The sequence below is a fragment of the Opisthocomus hoazin genome, chromosome 13, assembly GCF_030867145.1.
Source record: "Opisthocomus hoazin isolate bOpiHoa1 chromosome 13, bOpiHoa1.hap1, whole genome shotgun sequence".
NCBI classification, from domain to species: domain Eukaryota; kingdom Metazoa; phylum Chordata; class Aves; order Opisthocomiformes; family Opisthocomidae; genus Opisthocomus; species Opisthocomus hoazin.
Genome location: NC_134426.1, coordinates 29,730,720 through 29,747,167, shown reverse-complemented (window position 1 = coordinate 29,747,167; position 16,448 = coordinate 29,730,720). Strand labels below are relative to the sequence as shown.

Here is a 16,448-nt window from a genome sequence, read left to right as displayed (position 1 = left end):
TTGGGAAAAATAAATTTTCTATACACTGTAACCACAGAAAAAAAATCAAAGATAATTCATTGGTATGTATGATAGAAGAACACTGAGAAGAGGGTAACTCAGACTCAGTTTTGTGGCAGGATAGATGCTGATGAAACAATTGCTTCAAGACACACTTTCCTCCTTTGAATCTCATTTCTAGCTTGTAATTGTATTAGTCTGTTCATCAGATTCTGCAAATTCATGTGCCTATACTCAGGACCATTTTAACATCAAACATGTCATCTGCTTTTTCAAGTATTAGCATAATCTTTTTTGGGGCTTGTTTCTGCCAGATTTTCTACAGCCAGTACAATGTTGAGGAGGTTTATCACATTGCTCATGCAGACAACCCAGTGGTATTGCAGAATTACAGTCTCTGTATTCCAAGCTCCCCTAGTATAAAGGGGAGATTTTTACTGATAGCCCTGGAAACTGTACTGAATCTGCAGCCTGTATGACCACAGGCCAAACATACCAGCAGACACTTGGCTGCCACAGAATGAGCATGACTAGCTATTCCAGTTTCATCTTCTGCTTAACAGGCCTTCTCAGGCAGTGGGAAGGACTGCCAACAGATTTTTCTAGTGCGCCACTTTGCTAAAGGAAGGGTGAACTACAAAAACAGCTCCTGACAAATACTTGTCCAACTAGTTCTTAATACCTTGCAGCAATGATATTTCACAATCTTCCAATGAAATATAGTCCAGTGATAGTTTCACCTGAATATTACTCTAGACATTTATGAACAACCTTATCATTCTGCTACCTTGAGATCTTGACAGTGAAAAATACAATTGCCTTCAGACCACACCATTTTTTCTATACCAACACACCCCCCCCGACACCCATGCATTTCATGCAACTCATACTTTCTCAACTTTACTGAACACCTGTGCTTTGGGATGAAATTCGGCATTCTACATTTCAGTCTCAAGACAACTTACTGTAAATCCAAAGGCTATCACATGAACCAAGTAAGACTGACAAGAAAACAGAACAAATCAATCTTGAAATGACTCACCACTGAAATATGTGCTGTGTTTATACATGGCCATCCTGCATTCAGTAAATGGTTGTAAGTAATAATTACAAAAAATAAATACAGTGAATCTCTGCAAGAGGAGTTCAGTTAGTATCACTAAAGTGTAGACAAGCAGTGAATGAAGGAGGCAGAAACTGCTTCAGTTTACCAGCAGATTACAGCAGGATTGTCCACCGTGGAGGTTAGAAAAGAGTATTTGAGCTGAAAAAATGCCGAGAATGATTACAAATGGAAAGCATCTTATTGCTCTGAGAAGCAATTTCCCAAGTAACAGCAAACTGAAGTTTTCAGTTTACATGTTTTCAAACTGTTAGAAGTAACTATAACAATTCTTTTGAGTGTTTTTCTCTACAAATTGCAGCAACATGTAATGCTGTTTCCACTTTCTTGCGAGATTCATCTTTTCTTTCATGAATTCCTCCTTACTAAAATAATGCTACACTCTCTCAAAGAAATCATCAGCTACATTTACGTGAATGCCTTAATACCAATGCCAAATACCAAAACTGTCTCCAGCTTCTCATGTCAGGACTCAAATTATCAGTTTCTTTTAGAAACACTACTGTCACAGGGGACTGGCCTCCCCTTACACAGGGGAGGTTACTTTGCTCTCCTTTCTCGCCATTCAGGTTATGAGATTCCTCTTACACTACTGTTTATTCTGGGATCTGTTGCCTTTTTGTTGTTGTTTCCTAAGCAACAGTTTCATTCCCCATGAGAGAAATGTATTCTTTATTCTGAAAGAGTCACTTTTCCATGAAACGTTTAAGTCACAGGAGCACAGCGCTTCCATTGCAAGATAAAATAGCTGGTTTCAGCATGCTGTTTTCACCCTGGCGAAAAACTTAGGCCAGGCTGGTTCCACACAGTATGAACACGGTCATCCTTCTAAGGACACTTTTCACACTACACACAACCAATGCTACCTCACAGCTGTTGTAGGATTTGACAGATGCACCAATATTGCTACAGCAAAAATAAGATAGTGTTACAGAAACACCAAGTGTTACCATAATGTACAATCTTCTTAAGAATAGTCTGCTCCTGCTTTTCTTGGCTTACCATATGGAGGTTCCATGCAGGTTTATGGTGCCCACAGGACTGTCATTTTGCCACAAACTTGTTCCTTACATATTGAACTTCAACAGTGAAAAGAACCTGTCTCTGCCAAATATTAAAATACTAATTTTTTATAGAAAATGTTCACATTTAGTCATTAAAAAAAGCCACAACAAAGAAGGGACAGAATACCACGAACACACACACATATATAAACATGCGTAACGCTCAGCCCTACATTCAAGTTCAGTCAACAGCCCACAACTGTCTTTCTCAAGGCATCAGACTATGGGCTCACGGATTATTTTCTGGGACAGCAAGGGTAAAGGTATGTCCTTTCTTCAAAAGCACAATCACCTCACAGTTTTCTTCAGAACAAGAAATGAGAAAACAAAACACTGGTCAGCAATAGCAAACTGGGGGTGGAGGGAGGGAAGAGGAACGAGACTCAGATGTGACTCGTCAACATAGGTGTATCAGCCAAACACATCTGGCAAGTTTTACACTATTTTTAAGAACAATTGTTTAATGAACTAATTTGCAAATAAAATGCATATCTATAATCACAGCTGTTCACCAAGAAAAAAGGGGCACATACTTTGGGAAGCACTTGCTGGTGCTGCTTAACTCCCTCCTGCCTGTTGCTCTTCCATTATTGTGCCTGTCTTCTCATACAGACCAGGCTTTCCCATCGTACCTGAGATAAGGATGATAACTGATGCTCATGCTAGAAGGAGTCTCATGCAAAACAATACTCCTCAGTTCAACAGTCTGTCATCCAAAACATAGAGTTGTCACAGATGAAACAGGGTGTTGGAGATAAGTAAGGCTCATTTCTTGGCTGAATTCTGAGGTGACTGAATTACAGTGCACTTGAACATGGATGAGGGGAGGGGAAGTCCAGGGGATTACCAGGTGAAAATCTCTGGAAGGAAGAACCTGGAGGAGGAGACTAGAAAGGATTTTTTTTTTAATCACTGGTTGGGAAATAAATAATGTGTAGAGGCAAACTGTTTATATAGTAACATATAAACATATATTCCTTAAATACATACATACAACCACACCCACGCGCCTAGGTTGCTGTCCACATACCTCTAAGCCCCTCTCTTTTGCTGTCTGCATAAACCTCTTTGGTCAAAATATACCCTCTGCTGGCACAAAGAGAATAGCACAGCACTGCTTTTCACTTAGGTGAGACCACTGATTTCATGATCCAAGTTACGGATTTGTATCTAGCTTGACTACTCAAGCTATGATTTATCCAGTTGCATCCACCTGCATCATGCTGGCTCAGGTCTCAAAACAGTTTTATTTCAGGACACTGTATTATTTTTACCTGATATTAAACCAGAATTAACTTTCCCTACTACAAGGAACAGGCATGTTCCAAACATAAATGAGGATGCCTTCCAGCGGATGTGTTGCTCCTCATGTGCCTGAAGGCTACAGGGGCTTGTAAGACCCACCCTCCCCCCTCGGATAACCTGCTTACTATATAAAGAGACAAGCGCTGTGCTGTTAGTTATGGACTGCCACACTACAGTCTCAGCTTCAGGGCCTTTCCTTCCGTTTCCCCTGGCAGAGGTCTTCACCCCATCTATTCCCCAGCACACTCTAGTACACTAGTTTCCTAACCCTTCACTTTTCCTTCTGTGCCCTACATCTTCTTTGCCTTCCTTCCTACGTAATCTTTGTTCTTCTGCAAGGAATGTATCTAGCTTCACCCCTCCTCAACAGCACCATCAGCCAGGTGTGACAAGGGATGCTGAAGCAACAGGCAGCCCTCAGGTAACACACATACTGAGTGAGATTACCTGGGGACAGTACTAAGAAGGCAGCTAAAACTGTCAAGTACTGGACTTCTACAGCACACAATACCAGGTAAAAAAAGCTAATCTCTGGTGGATATTCAACTGTGGCGCTTACTGAAAGCTGAATGGCCCTGAGACACAACATTATGCGTTGCATCCAGAAAAAAAACACTTCTGAACATTTTATCATGATCATTTTTGTTAGGATCTGTACGTGTGTGTATGTATATATATATTCATCTACCTATTATTTAAGAAAAGGAAAAAATATTGTTATTACAGTTCATCTCAGTCTATCTAGGAATATACTTTGAGTACAGCTATCCATGTCCTTTCCCCAAAGCAAGAAGGACAACTTCCACATGTATATGCAAGAAAACTGTATTTTTGTGTGGTTTTGCCTTTTTTTTTAATACAGACATTTGTACACTTTCTTACAAAACTGCAGGTAACTACAACCTTTCTTAAATCATTTTTGGTCAGCAAGTACTGTAAAATCTTTGTGTGCAATTATCATGTATTTACAGGGCCTCATGTTAGTGATTTTCAATGATTATTACAATAATGTCACACACTCTCAACATAAGACATGGCTTAAGATAAATATATTAGTAAATAAATATTCTGAGAACATATTTCCATAAATGAAATGTGCTGCTATACATATACAGAATATATACAAGATGTTTTCTAGCTTTTAAAACATTTTTAAAAAATGGTAATGAAGGAGAAAGAGCCCTTTGACCATATTACAAATCTTTACATCAAATTTTATACAAAACAATTTTAAGTGCTATAATTTTAATTAAAAACATTTTAAATAGTGCCTCATGAGCCAAACACAATGACAACGATTCATGTAAGTAGTAGAAAGGCATTTTGTTATAAAAACCATCTATCACAGCTAGCTAGCCTGTAAGTCTGTAGGAACATACAGGTAGCAGGGAATTAACTAAATGTTGAATATAAAACCAAACACAGAAACCAAGTGCAGGGCACCTCTGTGGTAAGGCCTGCAGAAACTGTTGTACTGGCAGAGATTTCCACAACATGTGAATGAAACCAGTACATCCAGGAACACCATGAGCCAGTATATTCAAATTTCTTTTTTATAACCACATTTTACCACAACACGCTGTGTAGTTACAGAGTACAATGCATCATAGGTGGCCTTAGACAGTGCCTCACAAAACACCAAGCAGAATAACCAAGGCAGTATACCATAGCTTCTACAATGCATTTCTTTTGAGTGGAGGAAGGAGAAAGGTAAGACTTAAAAAATCAACCAAACAAAAAACCCAAACCTTTAGAGTTTATTCTCCCAACACATACCACTTACTTCAGTCATTCAGAGAATGAATAAGTTTTCAATAAGCTTTAGACACAGAAAATGTGTTTATTGGAATTTTTCTTTTAATCTTATACCCAGATATTGCCTTGCATTAATTCTCTGAACAGCTGGATTTTGGTATTTGTTCATTTAAAAGGACTTCATGTGAATTCCTTTAAACAGAATTATTTTTTCCTAACTTACTGAGCACAGAAAATTAAAGTAAACAGATGAACATATTTGTTATTTCTTAGATGTTTGCTTCTTTTAAAATATTTCATTTGGGACTATAAAGCAAATGAGTTAACTTTGCTGGTTCTCACAATTAGCCCAGTGCTGTCAAGGACATTACTTTGGCAGAAAATGTAACGTGAAGTGTACATCTGTTTTTCATGTCTTTTAAGTGTACTTAACATCAGACAAATCTTTCAGAAGACTGGCACTGTGGGCACTAAATAATTACTTTTCCTCTAGGAGAATTCCTGCTGTGAATACACCAGACAGGATGACACTGTGTCCTCAGGCACATGCAGCATGACAGGCAATTTAAACCATGCTATGGTAGCCTCTTACTCAGAAGCTGCTGTTTCCACAGGAAACAATTGTTATCAGAAGTGACGACATATATTATCTCATGATAACAAACATCCCCACTAGTACAAGAACAAGAACAGAAGTTTGTGCCCAGGCTAATGGGGTACAGAAAGCACTCTGTAGACAAGACAAAAATGAAGCACAAGTGGCTGGGCTCAGGAAACCTTTAAAACAGATTGATCCATGGAAGCTACATCAACCACAGCAAAGAAGAAAACAATGAGTAAACCAAGTCCCTCACTTTCCCACATGCACAAAAGGTGACAAGCACTGCTTCCCTTCGGCATACTTGCAGTCTGTTAGGAAACAAGACGCCTTCTGACCTGTTTCCAAAATGAGCCAGCCAAGCTGCAAGCACCCTGCAAACTCTGTTTCCCTGCATATGCCAGCATTCCTCACAGCCATAACTGGGGCTACAGGTGCATGAGAAACTTCCTAGGGAAGGCAAGGTTCATTACCTACAAAGGTATTATCCTTTCTAAGCACTTTCTTCTACCACTTGTTTGAGGGAGAGGTCCCCAGCATTCTTCACCAGTCAGAAGATAGAATAAGGTCCACGGTTTAGCAGGAAGTGAGTATGAGAACATTCCGAGTTACCAGTTTCCCTACTCCCACTCTGTTAAAACTAACTGTAATGGCAGGAGACCCTTCCTAGCCAAATCATCAGAGCAGCATGAAAGGGGGAGGAAGGGAGAGGAGAAAGGAGACAGTCCAATGCTTCACCTCCCTCAAAATTGGTCATATAACTTGCTGGCTACTAGGATTTGCTACAAGGATTAGTCGTTATCTGAGCATCCATTCAGCAGCTGTATCCCTCTGGACTACTATATTTCAAGGTGCTATCTTGTTTCTAAGGCAGGTGTAGCCCTGAGCTTATTGAAGGCTGGACTCCCTTAAGTAGGAGATAACAGCATCACAAATAGCCTGGCTTATTTAACACACCGTGTTACCTCTCAGCAAGAGCTGACACGGTCACTTCTACAAAGAAAATATAAATAACACTTTGTCATTAATATAGAAATGGCACTAGAGCTCAGAAATGCTCCACACCATGTCCCACACAGGCTTTGCATACAAATGGAGGCCTGAAGGCTTCAGGCAAGAGGGAGGGAGAAAGGAAACAATCAAGCTGATGTGGACACAGAGGAAGAGGAAGTGGGGGAGGGACTTCTCCACATTACCACTTTTGTGTGTTCGTCAAAGCTTAAAAAAAATTAAGTCCATGGGAATTTGGAGTCTCTGATAAGCTTCGCTTCTCCATCTGGGATCATCTGGGCAGGTCTAGTCACCAATTTGGCTTCTCTCCAAGGGATAGGATCCAGCACCTGAAGGATAAAGAAAACTAAGAACATTGTATCTAGAATATTGCACCCCGTTTTTGGGGCCTACCAGAACAAGACACTGACTGACGGGAGCGCGTTCAGCAAGAGCAAAGATGCTCAGAGGGCTGGCAGACTCACACTGTGAGAAGAGGCTGAGGGATTAGGGTTTGTTCAGCCTGCAGAAGAGAAAGTTTTGGGGGTACCCTCTAGCAGCTCTGCAATACCTACACCGAGGTTGTCACAACGATGGAGCCAGGGTCTTCACAGTGACGCATTCTGGACAAGAGGTAAGGAGCTTAATATGAAACATGAGATGTCCAGACTGGGTCCAAGGAAAATGTTTTCACCATGCAGGCTGTCAAGCACGGAAACAAGGGCTCAGAGAGGGAGTGCACTCTGCGTCCCTGGAGGTTGTCATGGCCTGACTGGATAACCTTGGTCTAATCTGGCAAACTGAGTAACTTGATCTGATCTAAGAGCTGGCCCTGCTTTGAGTAGGAGGTTGGACTAGATGATAGCCTGAGGTCCCTTCCAACCTAGGGTATCCTATGATTCTATGAATACCCTTAAATATAGTCCTGGCAAGACAAGTAAGGAATACCCCCTTCATTCTGCAAATGGTTCTTTTTTCCCCTTGTGTATGTCCACAGCAGAGACCTTCCCACATATTCTTCTACAGCAATTCTGAATTTTTCATTCATTTTTTTTTTTATCCTTCAGCTTGTCTGTTCCCTCCCAGTACTGCGCCCTTGCCTACTTAAGCAGCCCGCCACAGCTGCAATGACTGGCACAGCATCCTTGGCTACAGGAGCTCTAATGGGGGCCTGGTACTAGCAGACATATTTTCCCCTCCCCACAAAAGCTCTGAGTGTGAAAGCTCTCATAGGGTTAGATAGTAAACTATAATCTTCTATTCCTCTAGCTATGACCAAACGAGCACAGGTAAGAAGAGAGTAACACTTCTGGGTGAAGGATTAGTCATCCTTACGCAAAGGATGGCAGTAACTTTTATGGCTACAGGTACCTAGGAAGCTGGCAGCATTTCATACGCTAGGACAGAAAGGTAGTGAGTAATCAACAGAAGCACAAATATTACCTGCGGCCTTTCTGGTTGTCATCAGTTTCTGGGAGTTCAGAGTGGGACTAGGAAAGAGCATTCTGGCTTCCTCCTCCTGAGAGCAGTTCTGCCGCAGGAATGACGTTGCCTCGTAGCACACCTCCCTCTCATCCTGTACCTCTCCTATACCTGGGCAGTGCAGGTAAGTATCTAGCTCAGGTGTTCCATCCCAGGAACTACAGCCTCCTGTGTGGGTCCCTTGGCACTCTGTAGGTAGGATCAGCTCACAGTCTCTGTCTTCAGGAATGATGGGAATGCGTTGACCCAGATCACGTACACCCTTACAGCAGCTCGGCAAGGTGTCATCAGGAAGGGTGTACTGCACATTCACTGCATAGTCTTCTGTATAGCAGCCACCACCTCCACTGCCACTGTTGCTCCTACAGGCTACCTGCTTCTCTTCATAGAAGCAGCAGGGCAACCCCTCATATTTTACCCCATCTGTCCTATGCAAGTGGTCTGAGTTAATACTGTACAAGCCCGGGGTGTTCCCTGACTGTGGTTCTATTCCTGGGCCACATGTCCCCCACAGCGGAGAGCTAAGGAAGAGTGCACTACAGTCAGCTGTCCCATTGCTAGGCTCCAGGGCAGAGTGCTGAAGTTCAAAGCAGCATGCGCATGCTTGCTCCATAAGCGGCCCTGCTATCTCTGGATTCTTCCAGTTCCTTTTAACATCCAAGGCAGCACCAGGAGTGGTTTCATGTCCTCCCTCTGAGGTAGTGCCATTTGGATCCCTGTGCTCTAGTGAGGAATTACTGCTATAGTTCATATCCATGCTGCAATTAGACAGTTGGTCCCCTGAGGAAGAAGCTGGCACAGGCCGGCAGTCAGCACCCACCAGACTGTGACCATGAGCTGGAGGCTCGTCCTGGTGGGGGCCCTCCAAGAGAACAATTGCACTCCTGTTTGCACCACCAACCTCACTCACTCGGCAAGGGCTCTTGCTGCGGTAAATGTATGGGTCATAGTCACTGCTCAGAGAGCTGCGAAAGGTGGAGCAGCTCCCATAAACTCCCTGGTTGCTGACCTCAGTGCAGTCAACCATGGAATCACTAGACGAGCAGTGGCACTGACCAGAACTGCTGCTGCTGCTGTCACTTCCAGGGCAGTCAGCCAAATATCCACTGCACACTGAACGATGACCATGATAGCAGCTAAAGCTGGAGGTACTGCCACTCTCCAAGCGGGATGAGGGCACTACATGTACCACAGGAGGGAAAAGCATGCTGCTACCAGGCTGAAAGGCACGGGATGGACCCTTTGAGGAAATGGCAGCTGGAAGCTGTCCATCTTGCTCAGGGTAACTAAGGCCTTGGAAGTAGTAGTGCTGATACATGGTCTCATATTGGGAAAAGCACGCTGCTTTGGAAAAGTTGCGCCCACCAAACTTGGGTCTTCGGAAGTTGTGAGCTGGAGAGTAAGCCCTATGTTCCAGGCTACAGTGATGTGTGCTTAAAGCATGCTCCAAATGAATAGGCTGATAACTTCGGATATAGGCTGGAGACTGGGCTTGGTAGAGGCTCTGTTCACCATGTCGCTCAACTGTAAGTACTGTGATAGGGTTTCCATGAGGGTCCATGCTTGTCCGAGTGGGATATGCTGTTAACTGGTTTGCTCTGTGCACTCGGCCTGGGTAATGGACAGGCAGAATCACCCTCTGCTGCCGGCTGCGTGCTGGGTTGATGGATTCCAGACAGACCGGACCTGCATTTCCTTTCTTCTGTTCTGAATGAGAGAAATAAGAGTGGAGAAGTAGAAGTATGAAGGAATAAAAAGGAATATACTTTATGCAAGAAAGAAGGATATTTTGTTCTGAATTTAGTTACATTATGCACATGTTGTGATTTAACCCGGCACGCAGCTAAACACCACACAGCCGTCTGCTAATTCCTCCCGCAGTGAGATGGGGGAGAGAATCAGAAGAAAAAGGTAAAACTTGTAGGTTGAGATAAAGACAGTTTAATAACACAGAAAAGGAAGGGAAAATAATAATAGCAATAATAGTAATAGTAGTAGTAGTAATAATAATAAAAATAATAATAGAATATACATAATAAGTGACGCGCAATGCAATTGCTGACCACCCGCTGACCGCTGCCCAGCCAGTCCCCAAGCAGCGGACACCATGCCCCAGCCAAGTCCTCCCAGTTTTATTGTTCAGTATGATATTACATGGCATAGAATATCTCTTTGGCCGCTTGGGGTCAGCTGTCCTGGCTATGTCCCCTCCCAGCTTCTTGTGCACCCCCAGTCTCCTTGCTGGCAGGGCAGTATGACAAGCTGAAAAGTCCCTGACTTGGTGTAAGCACTGCTCAGCAACAACTAAAACATCAGTGTGTTATCAACATTATTCTCACCCTAAATCCCAAACACAGCACTATACCAGCTACTAGGAAGAAAATTAACTCTATCCTAGCTGAATCCAGGACAGCACGCAACAGGTTTTTTTTTTAAAAAAAAGCATCAGCTTTTTACACAGAAAGAAAAATACAAAAACCAAACAAGTCAAGACCATCTGCCTGGAAGCCTTTGAAACACTCAACTGTATTGGCTTAAAAGGAAGAGAAGTGAAGTGATTTCAGATACTGTTCTCATATAAGCAAAACCTTCTGCTTACACAACATTCCTGGTCTTGCAGGTTAAGAGCAAGGCTGGCAGTCATTGTTTGAGTTGTCATATGACACATTATTTTACATAAATGTGTATTAATAGAAAACTTCTTCAAGACAGAGGAAATGGGAGTGGGAGAGGGCAAGTAAGGGAAACCACATTCCAAGTTACAACAGCAAACAGAAATAAAAACCAATATATTGCCTTTTCTTTACAATTACCAGGAGAAAACATACCTGTATACGAAATCTGTTTGTCGTCCTTGCATTCAGAAGCTGACCAACGCTGCCCTCTGCTGGGCATCGCACCCAGAAAGAGGGAAAACCAGAAATGTGACCTGTTATTCCAGGGCACGCAGTCATTTCCCAAGAACTTAAGTCTTAACTGTGTTTCTAGGGTTGCACTACAATAAAGATTATGGGCTCTATGGAGATTTACAAACAGGCATTATTTGTCTTTCATCTCGCCTGCTGTTAAGTCCACAACAGAGCATCTGTACTGCAGCACTTACCTATGATGTTATGGCGACAGTGAGGGCAGGTATGATGCTGCAGTAGCCAAGGATCCACACACTTCTTGTGAAATCGGTGAGTGCAGGGAATGACACGCAGTTCCTACATGAACAGATGAAGGAACGTGAAAACATACTCCTTCCTAATGAGTGAATTTTTCACAGCTTATTCCTATTTTTTTCAACCCAGCTACTAAATGGATCAATTCCTAGTCTCGAATGACAAGCAGGAAAAAAGTGCCATCTGTTCAACACAGCCAAAAGTACAACAGCTAATGATCAAGTGTCACTAAAAGAACATCCTGCAGGCATGTTAGAACTGCATGCAGATATACCACATTTCTTTCGGATACTTTTTGCTGTGTGTCCCCACGACCTAACACTTCAAAGGAGCTCATTATTAAATTTTTCCTTAATATATTAATTGAACTTTAAAAAAAAAAAAATCTACAGAGTCCACTTAATGATGCTTCTTGCCTACAGCAACTAGCAATGGAAAACACTCAGGGAAAAGCAAAAATAACACAGTGTATATGATACTTTTTCCCTTGCTCAACACTCTCATCTTCAGCTATTATCTGTTTACAGGATTTCCTGAGCCTGCTAAATATCTACCAGTTCAGAAACTCACAACAGATCTTTCTTCCAAGTACTGCCCAAGTCTCCCCATGAGCTCAGGTTTTGAATTTCTAACATGCTTTGGCAAAAAGTTCCACAGGGCTACTACCTGCTGGCAGAGAAATACCACATACTGATTCCAATTCAGTCCTAGCAGTTTCATTTAATTGCAGCCAATTTTGTACTGGAAAAAAAATGAACATCTGATTCCTGTTCATGCTCTCCATTCACGACTTCATACTCCCTCTGCCCCCAAGCAATCTAGGACTAAACAGTCCTAGCCCGCTCAGTCATCTTTTTGTACAGAAACCGTTCCAAATCTTTGATCACTTTGTGACTGCCCTTCTCTGAAGCGCCTTAATTTCCGACATATATTTTGTAAAATGAGATCAGAAGTGCACACAGTACTCAGTGTGAGAGCATGACTGAACTTACACAGTGATGTAATTATGTTTTCTGTTCAGTTCTCTAGACTTCCCCTTCTCACTTCTAATATATCATTTGCCTTTTTGACTGCCACAAAGCACCGATCTGCTTTCACAAAGCTATCTAAAACAGATTCAAGATCTTGCTCCTGAACAGTAATGCTCAAGCCACAACCCATCACTAATCCATGGGAAGCTCTTCCTTATGTATATCACTTCATGCTGAAGTTCATGTATGAAGTTTCTGTACAGTCAGTTTTGTACAGCCCTCCTGCCTGCCCTCTTGTCTGCCTTCAGCCTTGCTACTCTAAATAATTTCCCAGCAGCTAACTTCATTAACTTTCTGTTAGCAGTCTGTAGCACTCAAATACTGCAACTGGTATTTTCTATTGCCTTAAAAACGATGAATCTTTTATGAATAATTTCAAAATAAAGCGTCCTCAATTTTTTAGATGGAAGTTTAAAGCTGTGATTATTGACTGCCTCTGTTTTAAGCAGCCTGTTTTCTATTTCATCTTTTCATTGCTTCCTCCAGATAGAACTGTGTCACAGAAGGCAAGCACTGACATCAATGCAGTGACTGTAACTGAGGAGTCAAAAAATGATTCCTGAACCTTTTGGCACCTCCTCCTTCTTTTCCTCTGGTTTCCCAGCAGCACTGTGTAATTGGCATTTTAAAGACAAGGTGCCATCAAAGCTTGAGAAGCAAAACACGAAATGCACCCCTTATGTCCAACAGAGCTTACACGCATCATCACCTTAGCACACAATTTGTTAAAAATACCCAGAGAACTAAATGCTGACGTAACCCTGACTACTTTCCAAGTTCTTCCTCAGAAAAGCAACTTGATGGAGCTAGCAACTTGCAGAATGAGATCCCTCAGCTCTCACTTTGTAGTATGGGCAAAAGGCCTTGAGATTTCTTACGGAGCTGCAGAATGCAGTTGAGGCTGAGTTGGCTACTCAATACAATCAGTTGGACAAGCAGCACTATCTCCGTACACAATGTATCCAACAGCCAGATGTGTACCACAGTGCTAAAATAAACCAGCTACATTCTCAGCCCATGCTGAAGAAACCATTTATCCTTTACCTCCCCATCAATGTACTTCTCCAAGCAGATGGCACAGTCAGAGGTAGAGCTGCTACTGAGTGTGTCCAGTGCTCCACAGCTACCTTCCCGGTTTCCCTTATTTTTGGACTTAAACTTCCTGGTCTCCATTTTTTCCAGTGCTTGCACTGCAAGCCTGTTCATGGAATTCTACAAGAGAAGAAACAAAAAAAAAAGAAAGGAGGGAAAAAAAAGGCAACACTGCTGCATAAGGGACTATAATGTAGTGTGTAGAGAAACACCACCATATCAAACTAATGTATCTTACCAAATCACGCCAGGCCCAGACTAATGTATAATTTCATAAATTAAGCAGAGAGAAGGCTAATTAGAATTTTGATCAAAAGCCTCATGAAAAGAATGTATGCCACATGCGTAGTGGTGAGAACGATAAGCTACTTTGAATTGAAACAGGGTGAAGGTGCTGACAATTGGCATACACTGCAACTGCTCAATTAATAGGCAGCAACCATTCAAGGCAACATGAAAGACTTGGTCAGGAACTTTTTTTGAACTGTCAATATTCACTGTAATGCTCCATTATGCTGTTACCACCATATTACCAGAAGCAATACTAGAGAGAGGGATTAAAATGAAATGTTACTAAAATAGCTGTATCATTTTCCCCTTCCCCTGAATTTAATCAATAGTAGAAGTTTAGGAAGGCAGTGGGTTGTTTTGATTTTACTGTAGAATTTATCACCCCCTCTTTAACACTGTTTTTTAACACTGCTGTTGGCCCATAACATCTCTGTATTCCTACTCAGTTTGTCCAAAGCAAGAATCCTAAGCAACTACAGTGCTTTGTATTCCTTTTACGTGTATACACTGGACAGTTTACAACTACAAACTTCAGAGTCCATTAGCTTCCAATTACTTTCCCTTTCATGTTTGACAGGACAAACTTCAAGTATCTCAACTAGAATTTCTCCTAACCAAACTTACTACCTTACAAACTTCTCCTGTTAAGAAACAATACATGTTTTTCTATTGACAAGAGTTGCAATTTAATTTTCAGTCCTGATATTCTCTCCACAAAACAGCAACAAGAGCTCGGACTTCTTCAGAAGTACACCAGTGTTAGTGATAATCAACCTCTGCACAACCAGAAATGTTCTTCCTTTCCAATGGCTAAATGGACTGCTTCCATACTCTTTTCTCCCAATCTCAGGATTTAAGTGAGTGAGCATCACAGGTCAATGTAGATCTCCTTTGAAGACATTTCCAAATCTTTCCAAAGGCCTACACCCATGGATAAAATCCTTTCCACAAAGATGGCTATTCTAAGTCAGTGTCCAGCATTTCCAAAAGTAGTGAGCAAGTTCTAGGACAAAGTAAGAGTAGCTAACTTTCCACAATCAGTGAATATCCCATTACTGCTCTTACCTGACTACGTCGCTGTTTCAGTTTGATCTTGACAAGAAGAATGAGGCAAACAAGAGACACAACCACAAAGAAGGCCAGGAAAATTCCCATATCAAAGTACTCGGTGGGTTGCTTAAAAATTGAAACAAAAATATTATTTTTCCTTTCTTTAGATCATACTCAAATCTGTTGCTCCTTTCTCTTCTCTGCTTTCTCAGTGGTCATTGTCAAATGTACACAGTCACAATGGCAAAAGTGAAAGTACACACTGTTCTATTCATTAACTAGGATTCTGAGACAAAACCTGGGTTTCATATGCCACTGCAAGTGAATGAAATACACAGAATGCCAGTCACAAGATGTCAGATTTACAGTGTCTCTGAACCGATTCCACAAAACCCAGGTTTTTTAACTGAGTGAATCACACTAACGCAAATTTTCATGATTTATAGGTTTGCTTGTATACTTAAGTGAGTGAATACCAGCATTTGAATTTTCAGCAAATGGTTCACTTCTCAAATACATTTCTTAACAGAAGAATTCCATAAAAACACAACAAAATCGAAGTGGTGACTGGGACACGGATGACCTCTAGCTTTGTTCTTCTTCTGTAACTACATGTACAGTGTGTTCAAAAAAGCTCTAGAAAAACTATTTTGTATTACAATTACAAATACCAGTAAACTGTGTTTAAAATACCACACTGAATTATTAATTAACACAGGGCAGACTACCTTACAATCTGAACTACCAGGAGTGTGCAATCACTAAGTTATTTACTTAAGAAAAAGGAAAACTTCTATTATAAAAAATTTTTAGCCCTTTATATATTCAAAAGCATCCTTATGAAAGACAGCAGAAGACACATTGTGGATTCTATACTTACATCAAGTGTAGCTGCTTGTCCACAGTGTAGTTGCTCAATTTATTTAGGTCAACAGAATTTCACATGTATTAGTGCTCATGGGCAGGATAAAAACATCTTCACACTCATTGCAGTTAGCCTGCACTATATGAAGTAACAGCAGTGTAATACCTAGATAAAGTTTCTTAAAGTCTCACCCGTGGGGGGCGATGCTGAATCCTTGCTCTTGCCACTTTCTGCTTGTTAACTATGTTCATTAGCTTGACAGCATCAGCACCCTTCACATACACCACTGGTCTCTTCAGAGGATCCTCAGAGCCTTGGTTCAGCTAGAACAAAAGAATAATCTACTCAAATGGCACGTTTCAGGAAAACTACCTCTGTTTTGGACAATGCAGAGAAGAGTAAAGGAATATGAATATCGAATTGAATCAAGTACCAGTTGTTCTCTTCTAGCCTAGACTGTCACTTAAGTATTCCACAGACTTAAACATTAATTAAACTTTTGACTTAAGCTGCTTTTTTGTTTTACTGACCAACACTAAGATGAAGGATAAGAAAATGTTATTTCTGAACAGCAGCTTTAACTTAACTGCATTATGTGCCAGTGCTTATATTAATATCGTAGTAAGTTAAACCTCGTA

The 16,448-nt window shown here is 41.4% G+C and overlaps 1 protein-coding gene across 1 annotated transcript in view; it reads right to left on the bottom strand.

Moving 5' to 3' along the window:
• Positions 1 to 5,031: 5,031 nt before the first annotated feature.
• The window catches only part of ZNRF3 (zinc and ring finger 3), a 93,142-nt gene continuing 81,725 nt past the window's right edge, over positions 5,032 to 16,448 (bottom strand). The window contains exons 4-9 of the mRNA XM_075434821.1: positions 16,002 to 16,133; positions 14,961 to 15,071; positions 13,557 to 13,724; positions 11,421 to 11,523; positions 8,279 to 10,024; positions 5,032 to 7,185 (exon numbers count right to left, since the gene is read on the bottom strand). Of these exons, the coding sequence (XP_075290936.1) occupies positions 7,142 to 7,185; positions 8,279 to 10,024; positions 11,421 to 11,523; positions 13,557 to 13,724; positions 14,961 to 15,071; positions 16,002 to 16,133 (2,304 nt within the window). The 3' untranslated portion in view covers positions 5,032 to 7,141. The remainder of the gene's footprint in view (positions 7,186 to 8,278; positions 10,025 to 11,420; positions 11,524 to 13,556; positions 13,725 to 14,960; positions 15,072 to 16,001; positions 16,134 to 16,448) is intronic.